Source organism: Melopsittacus undulatus, chromosome 10 (genome assembly GCF_012275295.1).
Source record: "Melopsittacus undulatus isolate bMelUnd1 chromosome 10, bMelUnd1.mat.Z, whole genome shotgun sequence".
NCBI classification, from domain to species: Eukaryota; Metazoa; Chordata; class Aves; order Psittaciformes; family Psittaculidae; genus Melopsittacus; species Melopsittacus undulatus.
Window position 1 is genome coordinate 34,013,185 of NC_047536.1, and position 15,695 is coordinate 34,028,879.

At 55.2% G+C, this 15,695-nt stretch overlaps 1 protein-coding gene across 1 annotated transcript; it reads left to right on the forward strand.

The window, feature by feature from the left end:
• Positions 1 to 15,695, forward strand: GMEB2 (glucocorticoid modulatory element binding protein 2). Its single transcript, XM_034067166.1, has 10 exons — positions 1 to 66; positions 3,423 to 3,567; positions 6,996 to 7,093; positions 7,809 to 7,936; positions 9,386 to 9,489; positions 10,760 to 10,917; positions 12,436 to 12,507; positions 13,008 to 13,145; positions 13,667 to 13,789; positions 13,897 to 15,695. Exons 2-10 carry the CDS (start codon positions 3,437 to 3,439, stop codon positions 14,544 to 14,546), a joined length of 1,602 nt encoding a protein of 533 aa, XP_033923057.1. The 5' UTR covers positions 1 to 66; positions 3,423 to 3,436; the 3' UTR covers positions 14,547 to 15,695.

Here is a 15,695-nt window from a genome sequence, read left to right on the forward strand (position 1 = left end):
TCCCGTCCCCCGCCCGCACCGGAGCGGCCGCCGCCGGAGCCGACACCGGGGCCCGTCGGCCTCCAGGTAAGCGCGGAGGCCTCGGCGCCGCCCGCCGCGGGGCCTCCGTACGCGCCGTCCGGTCCCTGCGGAGCGTCAGGACGTTACGGCAGCGGCAGGAGGCGACGGCGGCAGCGCCCGGCCGCCCCCCCCCCCCCCCCCCCCCCTCCGCTCTCCTCCCCTCCTCCTCCTCCTCCTCCTCCTCCTCCTCCTCCCTCCCGCGCTCCCGGCGCTGCCAGCGTGAACGCGCCCACGCGCACCCCCCCCCTTACCCCCCCCACCCCTGTTCTTTCCCCCCCCCCCCGTGACCGGCGCTGCCACCGGGAGCGCGCGCGCCGACCCGCTGCGGGCGGGGGGGGGGGACGGGACACACCGTGTGCGGCCCTTACAGGCGCCCCGAGATTAACATCCCCCCCCCAACCCGTGTATCCCCGGTCTGTGCATCCCCCCCCCCCCTCTCACCGTGTGTGTGCATTTACCCCCCGTGCACCCCCGGTCTGTGCATCCGGAGCCCCCCGTGCACCCCCGGTCTGTGCATCCCCTCCATCCCCACCGTGTCCGTGCATTTCCCCCCCGTGTATCCTTGGTCTGGGCATCCGGACCCCCCCGGTCTGTGCATCCCCCCCGTGCATCCCCCTCCGCACCCCCGTGCACTCTCTTGCGACCCCTTATGTCTTCTATGCACCCTCATACCCCCTCCCCTACCGCCCTGTGCACCCCAATGGAGCCCCCTCACCATGTAGCTCCCTCCCCATGCACCCCCTTCTGCAGGCAGCCTGCATCCCTTCTCCCCATCTATCCCCTTCTTGTGACCCCCATACAGCCATGGCCCCCCTGCTCTGTGCCCTTCTCCACTGACAGCGCACCCCAAAATCCCGCTTCTCTTCCCCCCACCACACCCCAAAGTCTCCTGCAGCCGCTGAGCCTCACTCAGCACCCCCAGATGTGCACCAGGAGGGGTGCAGAGCCCTGGGTGAGCCGGGTGCTCCCTGCCCTGTTCCCCATCCCTGCACCCCATTGCTGGTCATTGCTGGTGTTCCCAGCCTGGTTTCAGGCCATCCCACACTGGTTCCTGCCTGGAGGCATGTGCGTGCTTGGGCAGTTGAAGCCTTCCCATGGTGCTGGTGGGATGCCTGGAGCATCCCAAAGCCAGGCACTAGGATAGAGGCCATTGCGGGTGATGCTATGGCTGCAGGAAGCGGTTTATCCCAAAAGGAAAGGTGTGTAGGGATGGAGCAGGAAGGAAAACCACAGTGCTTGAACCATGCCATGTATTGCATCGCCCACCAACTGCAGCACCCAGCACAGGCTTTTATCCCAGTACAAGGAGTGAGGGAACTGGGAGCAGCTTGTGCCCCACATCCTGCCCAGTCCTGCAGTGCTTCAGCTGCTGGTTTGTAGCAAACCCTTTCGTTTCTCTCCCCTTGCCTTCAGTCCAGCTTGTTCCTTGCTCCTGCAAACACTGAAGCTCTTGTTGGCTGCTTCTCCTTCAGCTTGGTTGGGATAAACCCTGTGGCATCCATGGAGTAAAAGAGCATCTTGGAGGTCAGGCAGGCAGGAATTGCATTGCAAAGTCACATCAGGCACATCAGGTCCCTGCATGGCTCTGATGGTGGCTGGGGAGGGTGGTGGGAGCCAGAGGACTCTGTTTTGATGGCCAGACCTGGCCATGGGGAGCACTTGGTGAGCTGAAGGCTCTGGGCTGCACTGGTGCTGTGGGTGATGTGTTGGTGCGATGGGAGATGCGTTGGGGTCACCTTCCTCTCCATACCTGAGCATGCTGAGCTCTCCGGTGTGAGGAGGTAATGCAGGCAGAGTTCACTCATGGAACAGGGCTGAAGATCCCATCAGAAGCTGATCTGCAAAGTTTTATGCCTCTAAGTACTGAATTTTATGCTGATTTGATTGTGCTATCCTCATGACGTTAACGACAGCAGGGGTGTTTGGAGGCTGCTTACACATGCATGTATTCCTAAAGGATAGTTATCCCTTTCTGCCCTCTCCTATTGCTTAAATGGCTTAAAACCTGCTTTCCCTTCCAGAGTCACCTGGAATCCCTTGGGGAAGCAGGCCTGGGGCTGAGCTGGCAGCAGAGGCAGGTGATGGCATCCCCGAGCACCAGGGCTTCCCCATGTGTCAGTGTGCTCCGGTGCAGAGGCTGCAGCAGGGGGGATGCAGCACAGCCATGGGTGCAGGAGGGGGGATGCAGCACAGCCATGGGTGCAGGAGGGGGGATGCAGCACAGCCATGAGTGCAGCAGGGGGGATGCAGCACAACCATGGGTGCAGGATGGGGGATGCAGCACAACCATGAGTGCAGGAGGGGGGATGCAGCACAACCATGGGTGCAGGAGGGGGGATGCAGCACAACCATGGGTGCAGGAAGGGGGATGCAGCACAGCCATGGGTGCAGGAGGGGGGATGCAGCACAACCAGGAGTGCAGCAGGGGGATGCAGCACAACCATGGGTGCAGGAGGGGGGATGCAGCACAACCAGGAGTGCAGTAGGGGGGATGCAGCATAACCATGGGTGCAGCAGGGGGGATGCAGCACAACCATGGGTGCAGGAGGGGGGATGCAGCACAGCCATGAGTGCAGTAGGGGGGATGCAGTACAGCCATGGGTGCAGGAGAGGGGATGCAGCACAACCATAAGTGCAGGAGGGGGATGCAGCACAACCATGAGTGCAGGAGGGGGGATGCAGCAAACCATGAGTGCAGGAAGGGGGATGCAGCACAACCATGGGTGCAGGAAGGTGCATGGCTCCTCCTGCCTGCAGCTCACCAGTATTTGGGGTTTCCCCCCAGGTTCTCCTTGCATATGAAGTGCAGGATGTGCAGGGCTTCAAGCACTGAAGTCCAGCGCTGGGTTATCACACCTTGGGTTAGTTTTCAGGTGTCATGTTCTGGTGCAGGCTTGAAGTGCTGTTTGAGTTTGAGTCTTTTTGTATGTGTGACTTTGGAGGAGGGGACAGTCCCAATTTCTGCCATGGAGGAGGCAGTGATGAGCTCCTGAAACCCTTCCAAGGCAGTTTGGAATACATTTGGAAGCACACCTTCAAACCGAGTATCTTCAGAGAGCTTCTGGTGAAGGCCAGGACCAGTTTTCTGCTTCGCATCTGCTCCCACACTTTGTCCCTCACCACCTGTGGTCCCTTTACTGTGCCCATCACCCTCACCCAGCCTGCAGTGGGTGCTGGATTACAAGCCTCCCATCATCCCTCCTTGGGATGCAGCAATTGGGGATTTGCTAATCCCTTCTCTTTCAGAGCACAGATTCCCTGCAGCCTCCTCTCTCCTTGCTCCCACCACACTGATGGGCCACCCATGACTGATTTCAGCAGGGAGACCTCTTGACATGGGGCTTCCCTTCCTGTTTCCACAGGCAGAGACCTCGTGATGGCAACTCCGGATGTCAGTGTGCACATGGAGGAGGTGGTGGTGGTGACGACACCGGACGGTGCAGTGGATGGAGGCGGCGTGGAGGAGGTGAAGACTGTGCTGGTCACCACCAACCTGTCCCAGCATGGGTAAGAGACAGGGCTGGTGCTCACCGAGGTGATGGGCTGGGAGCCTTCCCAGTCTGCTTGTACTGAGCAGGGCTGGATGTGTTTAATCCCCTGCTCCTTACTCCTGCATCAATTCTCACAGCGGGGACCTCAGTGATGCCTGGGCAGTCTCCGGTTCCTTGTTAGGTTCTCATTGATGCTCCTTGGATGGTGGGGATGAAAGACTCCACTCCTTGCTGCCTGCCCCATGGTAACTTCCTTAGCTCCCTCAGTGGAGAGGCAGCCAGATGTGAAACTTGGGATGTGGCTTTGGATGCAGAATGGTTTCTGGCTTTAATGTGGCTCTGAGCCTTTGCAGACCCGTGTGCAGCAGTGGGGTGCTGGCCAGGAACACAGAGGCTGGCTCAAACAGTTTTGTTTCCTTTCTCTTATTTCCCTTCCTGTTTTCCTTTGGAAACCTTTTCTCATCCTCTCCTGGATGTCCCCTGGATGGTTGGGAGCCATTCAGCCCCACACAGTGGAGAGAGGATGAGTTTTATGTAGTAGCAGGACAGTGGAGCATATCTTCGCAGGCTCTAAGAGATTCCCTGGGGTTTTTCCATGTACCTCTCTGCAGAAGGGCTGGTGGGCAGGCTCCTTGCTCCTCCATGCTCCAGGACAGTAGCAGGTTGATGGGAATGACATGGATCTTGGGTTCATGAAGCAAAACCTGCCCAACTCCTGTTGTGCCAGCTGCTGGGACTCCCCTCACGAAGCAGGGCTATGGGGCAGGTGGGGGGCAGCAGGAGCCACCAATGGACTCTCCATAGCCTTAGACAACAACTCTGCTTCCCTCTCCCTCTGTTTCCTCTTTGCAGCCCCAGCTGGTATAAGGGAAGTGGCTGCAAGCACAGGCTGGGATTCCTCAGCTTTGGCTCAGTCACTGCTCACATGGGCAGAGGGCTTTCAACTTGTCTTATGTGGTACTTAGAAACCAAGCTCAGCTTGGGGGCTGCCTCCTCCTTTCTAGTGCTCCTTTGGGGATGGTTTTGCTATTTAAAAAGGGATTATGCAAGCAATGGTGAAGAGCTTAATTAGTTCATGTGTTCCTAAGATTGACTGGAAAAGGCAGAGGGGAGTGGGAAAACAGTAACAACCAACAAGAAGCTTTTCTCTCCCATCTGCGACTGGGAGGGATCTGTCCCTGAGGCTCTTCTGAGGTGCTTGTGTTCCTGACCAGTGTTCCCAGTGCAGGTTTCTGGTGGAGGCTTTGTTTTCTCTCTCAAGGTTCCAGGCAAGGCAGGAGTGGAGGAGACAGGGGACAAGCCCACTGCTTTATCAGCACACACTCTCCTCTTCCATCTGGCTGATGGATCCTCCCAGGGAGGAAGATGAGAGCCATCCTCCCCTGGCTTCGTCATGGCAACCGGTGAAGGCAGGACCCGCTTGGTGGGATGCACTGCTGGGGCCTGGGAGGTGTTTGAGTCTTCTCCTGCTCTCCCATCTGCCTCAGTCTGTCCCTCTGGAATGGGATGGGGGAAGCAGGGTGGAGAAACTCACCCTTCTTTTGTGGTTTTCTCTTCCCCACCCAATTACATCTCCATAGCAGACACAGGCTGCTTTTCATACAGGCTGTAGAAGCTTGTTCCTCTCTGGAGGATGGGGTGGCACATGTGGGCTGGGTTATTTATCCCAATCCAGTCATGCCTTTTGGTTACTTTTTGGAGTGGTGTGAATGTGGTGGGGTCCTGGAGGAAGCTGCATTTTAGGTGCTTTCTGCTGGGGTTTCTCTTCTGGATAAGTCCATGGAGGTTTCTGCTCTGGTGGGAGATCAGAGTCAGGGAGTGCAGGGCTTTGCACATCAGCTGTGGCTGCTGCTGGCACCCTGCTGAAGTGGAACTCACTCCAAATGCCTGTGGAGAAATGCAAGAACCATGCAGCAAACTGATGAAGAAACCCCAGGTTATGATTCTTCCCTTTTCCTCATGTCAAATTGCTACCTCTGACACTCACCCATGTGCAAATGCCCATCACCTTTCCCTCCTCGAGGGCTGTGTGTTTGGGCAGGGGCAGTGTGATGTCCCACCAGGCCTTTGAGGCAGCATCTCCTGAGTTACCCAGGGAGGCTGGGCTCTGCCCACACCAATGCCTTTATCTGGGTGCTGTTCCTCACCAGGTACCTGCTCTGCAACTGGCAAGGGAAGGGTGCTTTGAAGCTGCAGTTCCACCCTAGCTGTGTGTTAGGAGGTCAGGATGGAAAAACCAGTTGCTCCTGAATTTGCTTGTCCCCATGGTACCACGGGTGGGGAGTGTGGTTGCCAATGAGTCACTAGGGCCAGTCTTTCAATTCACGTGATACCAAACCAGGGTAGGTTTCAGGTTTGTTTTCTCCTTACAGTCATCCTTAGGAAGTTTATGTGCTGAAGTATGTGAAGAGTTAACTGTTGTTTCCTCCCCACCCTTGCAGGACAAGCTAGCTGCAGTAATTGGACATCTTCCATAGCAAAACCAAATCTTAGAACAGATCAGGAATGGTCCCTGCTGAGAGCTGGCCCTGATGCACAGGTTGGATCATATGGTATCAGCATGGGATACCTTCCACTAGAGCAGGTTGCACCAAACCCTGTCCAACCTGGCCTTGAGCACTGCCAGGGATGGGGCAGCCACAGCTTCTCTGGGCACCCTGTGCCAGCGCCTCAGCACCCTCACAGGGAACAGCTTCTGCCTCAGAGCTCAGCTCAGTCTCCCCTCTCTTGGGCAGGTTCAAGCCATTCCCCTTGTCCTGTCCCTACATCCCTTGTCCCAAGCCCCTCTCCAGGTTTCCTGGAGCCCCTTTAGGCACTGGAGCAGCTCAAAGGTCTCCCCTTAAGGAGCCTTCTCCAGGCTGAGCAAGCCCAGCTCTAATAGGCACTTCCTAGTTACCAATGCATCGAGTATACTGGGTGTATTGGGTTGAAAGAAGCTCAGAGGCTGGATCATGAGATTCTCCAGCTCACATTATCTCTGCTCTTGGATCTGCTGTTTTAGGGTTTGTCAGACTCCTCTGTAGTGTGTTTGCAGCTCTGGGAGCATCCCATGTACCAGGGGATTCAGGCAGTCCCTTGCCCTGGCAGCAGCAGCATGTTTGACACGTGTTTGTCCTGGGGACATCTTCTCAAGCAAAGCAGCCAGGGGCTGGCAACAACTTCTGAGCAAGGGGCTGTGCTGACAGCATCCCTGCCCAGCAGCTCCCAGTGCACTGGAGGCAGCTCACTGGGGCTGGCAGAGCTGGCCAGGCTGCTGGTGGTGGTCCTGCTGTGGGGCTCTTCATCTCCATATGGAAAACTGGAGCTGAGCCTCAAAACCAGAGCTGACTTCAAGCTCGTGGGAAAATGCAGTGTCAATGGCTTGGAGCAGTGTCTCCATGGGGCACCGATGTGGGGGGGACATTTCCATGTGGCTTAACTCTGCTTCTCTGACTCTCTTACCAGTGGTGACATGAATGAAGACACATTGGAGACTGAAAATGCAGCTGCAGCAGCTGCTGCTGCCTTCACAGCCTCCACGCATCTGAAGGAAGCCGTCCTAGGTAGGTGCAGCCCCTGATGTAGCCCCTTGGTTGAGCTGTGCCAGCTCCACCACCCCAACATGGCACAACCCTGTGCTGATGCTGCTGGTAGGGTCCAGCTGCTGGGGATGCTCTCTTGGGGTACCAGTGATCCTCTCCCCAGCACCCAGGGGAGACCAGGAGGTGCAGGAGCTGGCAGCTGCTGGCTGGGCTGCTGCTGCCCTCTCCTGGTGCAGGATGAGTCCCTGAGCCTGCTGTTGCTGGCTCCTGCACATCTAGTTCGTGGTGGGGATCTCAGCTTTGCAGCAAACTCACTGGCTTTGCTTCCCAGTGAATTTAGTGAGCAAAGATTGGGACCAACTGGGCTGGAGTTGACTTGCAACAGTTTAAAACAAGGGTGACTTTGTAATTACCCAAACAGCCGTTTCCTTTTCTCAGGAACTGGTGTTTTTTCCAGCCCTGGCTGCTGATTTCTCACATTTCACGCACTGAGCTGCAGCCACATCCACCTGGGCTGTTTTGCCTGAGAAATGGGGGTGGTTGGGTGCTTTGGTAGCCAAGTGCAAGCGAGTGGTGGCCACAAACCCCATCGCCCCCCACCATGCACTGACTACATGTGTGGTTGTTAATGCTGAGCTTTAAAACTGCTTTATCACTGCATGTGTTGGGTGGTGAATCTGGGGCTGGGACTCATGTTTCCTTTTGATCTGTCCCATCCACTGTTCCCTGTGAGAAGTGAAGATGGCTGAAGATGAGGACAGTTTGGAGGCAGAGATTGTCTACCCCATCACCTGCGGGGACAGCAAAGCCAACCTCATCTGGAGAAAGTTTGTGTGCCCAGGGATCAATGTGAAGTGTGTGCAGGTGAGAATGAAACCCCTGGTGCTGGACTGGTGCCTTCCCTTGCCTGTGTTGCCAGCTCACCTGGTTTGTCCTGGGTTTGATGAGCTTTGGTGAGCTGCTTCACATCACAGCCATGTCACAGTGAGAAAGGAGGAAGTTTTGGTACTGTGCGTCCTGATATTGGTCTCTTCAGCCAAGTTGAGCAGTCCTGGTTGGAGAGATGCGGCTTCAATTTAACTGCATTATTGGAAAGACTGGGAAAACTGGGCACTTCAGTGTCTGCTCAGTTTGAAAGTGGAGGAGTTTATAGGAAGGGGGTCAAGTGAACAGCTTCTGCTGTGCCCTGGATAACTCATGGTTAAAATCTGCATGAATTCAGGACCATACCATGAGTGAGGCATTGCTGGCATTTGTACATGAGCTAAACAATACCCTGCTGAGGGAGCATCTCTTCTGGGCTCTGTTGCAAAAGGGCTTTCCAGAGGTCCTTGCCATTCATAAGAGAGATGGTCTTTTCCATCCCTGAGGCAGAGGACAATGTGCTCAGAGAAGCAGGTTCTCATTTACTACTGATGAGTAAGCTCCATGCTGGTCAAAGCAAGCACTGGAAAGAGGAGGCCTGGACTTGGGAAATCCTTTGAGCTGGGCTTTAAAGCAGCTCTTTAGAGGACTGCCTGATTCTTCCCAATGTCAAACCCTTTTAAGATGCAGCTGGACCATCTCATTAAGATCATGCTTTGTCAATGAGCTTGGACCAGGCGATCCTTGAGGTCCCTTCCAACGCGGTGTTGTATGGTTCTGCAGGCTGCCTGCATGGGTTCAGGCACAGCTGGGTGTGTAGGGCAGTAAAAGCAGGGGGAAGAGCTGGCTGCTGGTACAGTGTGTGCCAGCTCCCTGCAGCTGGTTCTCGGTGGAAGTGGGTGTGAGCTCAGAGAGAGGCCAGAGGTTTCCCTGATAGCGATGGTTGTGCACGGTAGCAGGAGGCCAAAGACCACTCGAGCTCCTCCTTCCTTAACCCGTGAGGGGTGTAGGGTGCTCCTGGACTGAAACGTCACCGGCCACAGCCTGGGTTTCATTGTGAGCCTGCTCAGGAGTGGAGCACGGGCAGGTCACTGCTGTTCATGGCAGTTTGCACAAGCTGTGGGGTGTTTTTCCTGCCTGGGCTTGGTCACACAGCAAATTCCTTGTCTCCACACCCTCCCTAAGCCTTGGCTTTGAGCAGCTGCTCACCAGCCATCCGTGAAAGCAATATTTGGCTTTAATAATGTTCTCTAAGGTGGGGAAGTATGCGTCAGCCATCTGGTTTGGTGGTATTAAACAGCACGTGGAGGCTGGGATGTGGCTGCACCCACCACTGGGTACCAGGAAATGCCATCGGGGCATCACGGGCTTGTGGACTCATGCTTGCAGGGCAGCACTTGGGCTGGTTTATGGCTTGTGACACTGATGTTGCACTTCTGCCCTTTGCAGTTTGACGATCACCTCATTAGTCCCAAGGAGTTTGTCCACTTGGCGGGCAAGTCTACCCTGAAGGATTGGAAGCGGGCGATTCGGATGAATGGGATCATGCTCCGGTTTGTATCCACAGAGGAGCAGTGGAAGCTTCTTCTTCCTGGGGGGATAATGGTGGGATAGAACAGAGCCTTTGGCACAGTTGTTTCGCTGCTGAGGGAGCAAATGCACCACTGGATGTTTATCTTAATAACAGCCTGGCCCCAAGTGTGGTCTGTCCAATGGCTTTGCTTTATCCTTGTGCCTAGGGAATAGTTTGGGGTAAGAAACATCCCCCCAGTCCTTTTAGGACTTGAACCACATCAAGTTCCAGCTGGCATAAAACCATGGAAGATTTTAATGGCCTTGGTGGTTAGGCTGTGCTGTCTACAGGTTCTCCATGTCATCCATCAAAAGGAAGTCCGTTGGTCATCCACTAACACTCCCATTGTAGCATGTCTGCTTCATGTTGCTTCCCTTTTTCTCTGCACCAAGGAATTAGTTAAAGCTTATTTCTGCAAGCATTTCTCTTCTCTAGTCTTAACTACAGTAATTTAATTCTTCTATGGGCTTCATGAGCACCAGCCTGAGACTGTGGCTTAATTAAAGCCTGGCTCTGCCTGCAGGCAGGGTACAAAAGCACCACCTCTTTCCCTGGGAGTTGCTGGTGGGTTTGCACTCATCTCACAGGGTGACATTGCCTTTGCCTTCATTCTTCTGCTTCAATGCAGGCATCTCCCATATTCCTTCTAAGCAGCTTTTGCTCCACATAGATTTTGCATAATAGGCTTATACATGCTTTGGCAAGGCAGGTCTTTCAGGGGAAAAACGTGATGAGGAATGTGTGGAGGCAAACCCATGAGAGCCAATATTGGGAAGCTCAGGTTGTTGTTGGCTGGGGATGCTTTGGAAACACCATGCTTACTGGGAAGATGTCATACACTGATGTCGCAACCTCCTTTGCTTAAGCTGAGAGGCCTTATTTGAGCTTATAATGAGGGTTATGCCCCATCTGTTTTAGAGGTGTAGAGTCAAAAAGGGAAGGAGGGGACTTTGTGCTGTCTCACCCTGAGCTGAGACTTCAGCCCCCCTTCTGGAAGCTGCAGGTGTGCACAGGGGGAAGGTGCTGGTGGGACCAGTCTGGGACCTTCTGTTCTTCATCCCTCAACAAGCCAGGAGCTCATCAGTCCCAAGCAAGGGAAATTCACTCTGTTGCCTCTCCCTGCTCTCCTGGCTTTTGCTTTTCATCTGGAGCTTGGAGAGGTTTGGGGGTGAAGGCTGCTGGGAGCTGCATCTCGGAGCTCTCTGCTCCTGCTCATGTGCCTGTCCCTGTGCTTGCTCCCTGTCTTTCAGGAAGATCATGGACTCAGGAGAGCTGGATTTCTACCAGCACACAAAGGTCTGTTCCAACACGTGTCGGAGCACCAAAATCGACCTGACTGGAGCCAGGGTGTCCTTGACCAGCCAGACATCGACTGAGTACATCCCTCTCACTCCTGCCTCTGCGGATGGTACGTCCAGCCATTCCTCACCCCCAAAATGGGGACATGGAAGCACTAAAGCACAAAAATGCTGCCTAACCAACTGCCCCTACTGTTGCCTCTTCTGGCTCTGTGGGTTGGTTCATCCTCTGCTTCCTTTCCCTGCTCTGTTGCAGGATGCCCCATAGCAGAGCCGTTGTTAGAGCATCTCAGCAGAGATGCAGTAACTCACCCAGCTGCTCTGTAACACTGCATGATGTGAAGAGCTGTCCTGCCTTACCCCTAACTGCATAACTGAAGCAGAAGACTGCAGTTAGTCTGTAAGAGAACAATAGTGGTTGCTCGATGAAGTTCCCTTCTTTCCTTGGAACTGTGTCCATAGGGATCATCCCTGGAAGCAGGGATCAGCTTGGCTTCTCTTGCCATGCAGGGTGCCAGAGCAGGAGTCCCTCCTCCTCCCAGCAATAACTTGCCTTCTGGAACAGTTTAGAGGTTTTCATTTAAGGCTCCCTGGCTGCTTTGTCTGATGAGAGATTAAAGAGAACTAGGGGATACAATAGTGTCTCATTTCAATCTACACTCATCTATGCAGTTCATAAAGCTGGATTTAAATGCTGTTGTGGCTGTGCAGCTGTAGACCTATATTTAATTTTACCTATAATTACAGGCAGCTTTATTATTGGAAAGCTTTCTAAGTGCTTCTATGTTTCTTAACTCCTGTTGCTTCTGAGCCCCCAAGGAGCTCCTGATGGTGTCTGGGAGGAGAGCAAGGACAGACTGAGCCCCTTGGGATCATGGCCTGGGGCTGTGGTGGGGATGCTGGTGCCAATGCATGATGCAGCCTGTCCAAGCCATGGACATCTACTTGCTAAAGGGGAGATGCTGCCCAGGCTGCTGGGCTGTGCTGGAATAACCACAACCCTGAAGACTGTCAGGGTAAAGGAGCAGAGTAATTGGGTCTAATGGCAGTGGCTGAGCATTAAACTCTGCAGCACTGTGGGTCTCTGGCCACATTCCCACTCATCCCACTTCTGCCACGGCTCAAATGACGCCGGTTCCCTTGGCTCTATGGTAACAAAATCCCTGAGATTTGGCAGAGCTGGAGGGAGGGAGCCCCCCTGCACACCATGGGGGGATGCTCTCCCCTTCCAGGCTTTAGAAACCCTCCAGGCATCCCAGCCCTACAAACTGAGTGGGGAAGAAAAGGATAGCCAGAAGGAATGAAGAGTCTAAATCTGTTTGACTTTTGCCCTAAGTGGTTCTTGTGTGTGTGCAGGGAACGGGGGGAAGTGCTGCTTGTGGGCATGTGTTCTTGTGCAAGGGTTGCAGAAGTAACCCCTGGGATGCTGCACTCCAGTGTGGAAAAATAGTGCTGGCACAGCAAGCATGCATGTCTCATTCAGCTCTGAGAGCTGTGGTCAAATAGAAGTGAAAAGGAGAAGTCACAGGAGTGAGGGAGGGAATGCTTCCCTCGGGAAGAGCCCATGAAACACACAGGAAAATCAGGATTTGGGTTTTTTTCTTCTCTTCTTTTGCTATTGGTTGCAGTGAACGGATCCCCAGCTACGATTACCATAGAAACATGTGAGGATGCCAGCGACTGGAGCACCAGCATTGGAGGTACTGCTTGGGATCTGCTGGGCTCAGCACTGCAGAGGATGGAAGAGATGTAGGGAAAGAGGGAAGCAGCAGGGATGAGGCACAGGATTCCTTTTGCTTGAGGATCCACTGGGATTATCCGATTGCTGCTTACGGGCACATACTGCTGTGTTACATCCTGCCTGTGTGAGGTGTGACTGCAGCCTTGTCTTGGGATGGAGTTGTTCCTCAGCACTAAGATGTCAAAGCAAAGGTCAAATACTTGGTGTGGCTCTAGGGGAAAAAGAAAATCAAATCAGAGGAGTCCTTAAATCCTTCTTGCTGCTCTGCTGCTCTCTGGGCTCTTCTTGTAGCATTGGTGTCCTCTTTGTGTGTGCCAGAGGATGGGGAAAGCAGGTCCTTTTCCAGCTGCCCCTCCTTGGGCTTGACCCTTAGTGGGGCCAGAATGGGAACCCAGAGCAGATCACTGTTAAAACCCCTCTGAGGATTCTGAGGTTCTCTCTTGCTTTCTCTTTCTGCAGATGACACCTTTGCTTTCTGGCGAGGCCTGAAGGACACGGGGCTGCTGGAGGAAGTGATCCAGGAGTTCCACCAGGAGCTGGTGGAGACCATGAAGGGCTTGCAGCAGCGAGCACAGGATCCACCACTGCAGCTCGGTGGTAAGGGCCTGGGCACGACCAGGGGTCATTTCAGGCTAGGGGCCTGTGGGGTTTTCTCCTCTGGGATATCTGCTGGCACTGCAGGGACATAGTTCCATCGTAAGCAGATCCCACTTCTGGCTGCTCCCCAGACAGACTCTTGGCTGCGGTTGGGGATGCTTCAGGTGGCTCCCATTCCCCAGTTCCCTGTGCCTGGGGATTCCAGTCTGCTGGCTCTGGGTCTGGACAAGACCTTGGCTTGGAACTGAGGTGGAATTTAAGCCTTTAGAATAACGATGCAGCAACCAGCTACTGTGCCAGCAGATTCCTTATCACCCCTGCTAAGCAGGAGAGGACTGCTTATACTCTAGTGACCTCTTGCACTTTCTCATGACTTCTCCTGTCCTCTCCTTGGGTTACCCTCCATCAGCATTTGGCTGTCTCTGCTGAATGCCTTCACTGTCCTGTGGCTTTTTACCAAGCTGGAACTCATTTGCACAGGGAACTTTGCTTCACTCAAAGGTCTCTGTCTTGTTTTTAAGATGCTGTTTTACTCAACAATGTAGTCCAGAACTTTGGGATGCTGGATCTGGTCAAGAAGGTCCTGGCCAGCCACAAGTGTCAGATGGATCGCTCGAGGGAGCAGTACACACGGGATTTAGCAGGTAAGTGCAAGGAAGTGGGGGTCATGTTAAAGCTGGTGCATGGTAAACCAGCCGTGGTGGGACTGGCACTGCCATATCCCTGCTGCTCATCCCTCTTCCCTCCGCAGCTCTGGAGCAGCAGTGTGACGAGCACCGCAAGCGAGCGAAGGAGCTGAAGCACAAAGCACAGCATCTCAACAACGTCCTGATGACCCTCACACCCGTCTCTGTCCCCACACCTTTGAAACGTCCCAGGCTGACCAGGGCCACCTCCGGCCCCGCTGCCATCACCTCCCAGGTGCTGTCACAGCCGGCACAGCTCGCCGTCACCCCCGGCGTGCCCGTCTCCCAGCTCACCAACCTCCCTCTCGGCAAAGTGGTCTCAACCCTGCAAGCCCCAGTGCTGGGGAAGAGCTCATCCCAACCTCCTGCCACCAGCTCCCCGGCCTCCCCACTGCTGGGGGGGTACACGGTGCTGGCCTCTGCCGGCTCCACCTTCCCGGGGACAGTGGAGATCCATCCGGACGCTTCCAACCTGACGGTGCTGAGCACGGCCGCAGTGCAGGACGGCAGCACCGTGGTGAAGGTGGTGAGCCCCTTCCAGCTGCTCACGCTGCCAGGACTCGGCACAGCCATCCAGAACGTGACTCAGGTGGCTCCCAGTGGGAGCACGGTGGTGACTGTCCCCTCCGGTGCCGGTGATGCCGCCGGGGATGAGCACACCACCACCACCACCATCGAGGTGACCGCAGTGGCTGATGAGGCGGAGCAGAAGTGAAGGGGGACGTGCCTGGAGGGACGCTGGCCGTGCTCTGGGTGGAACTCACCTCCTCTCTGGCTGCGCTGTGGGACGAGGAGTGGTGTGATGAGGGGCAGGGGTTAAGGAGACTCAGAGCGGCTCAATGTCGGTAACCAGGGGCAGGTCAGAGGGAAGGAGGGGGAGGAAGGATGCCTGGAGAAGGGGAAGGTGGAAGTGCCTGTTTGGAGGAGAGAAAAAGAACCAAAAGCTTACATTTGTATAAAGCTTTCCTCCCCTGTTCTCTTGCGGTAGTTATTCTGCTCTGGCTCATCAGCCCTGCCTCATCTGCAGGCGGCCCTGGAGCAGTGTCCATTGAGGAGCAGGGATGCAGGGCAGGGAGAAGGAGGAAGGAGGAGCAGGCGAAGCACTGAGCAGGCACCGATCTGGCTGCTGTGGACTGATGGGAGTCAGGGGAATGCTGCTCCCCATCCCTAAGGGCTGCAGGGAGGGGAGCGGGTTGTCCATCGGGAGCAGGAAGAGGCTGTGCATGGCAGCATGGGCACAAGCCCTGGGAGCTTGGCTTCTGCGTGTGACGCTGGCTTGGGGTGGCAGGAACAAGTGGGAGCTTGTGATGGTGGTCACGATGCATTGCCCGGCTCTGCTGGGGGAAGGAGGGAGGAGGAGAACCCCAGAGAGCCGGAGGAGCTGTAACTTGTGAGGATTTGGGGTCTCTGTGTTCTCTAAAACTCCATTCTTGGGGGTTATTTTCTGCAAACAGCAGTTTTTAAGCAAAGCCCTTTGTGAAGGATGCGCTGGGAGATGGAAACGTTGGATGTGCAGAGCTGAGCTCAACAGCGCTCCAAGGACCTTGCACCTCAGGGTGCAGGACCAGGCTGGTGTCCAGCATCTTACTGGGGCGCCTCATCCCATGGGGGCCGGATGCTGCTGTTCCCTCCCTGCTGGATTCAAGCAGCTGTTCTGGAGCAGGGTGGTCAATCCCAGGGACTCCTTCGACCCTATTAACTGGCTGCGTGTCTCATGGCCCCATTCACGGGCCCACATGCAGTGATGCTCACGCTGTCTCCAGTGGGCAGCACTCGGTGCTGGCTGTGCTGGGGTCTCTGCCCGCTGGCTCTGGCAGCAGCAGCCATGAGGTCGCTTCAGTGAGCTAATAAATATTTTTCTGAA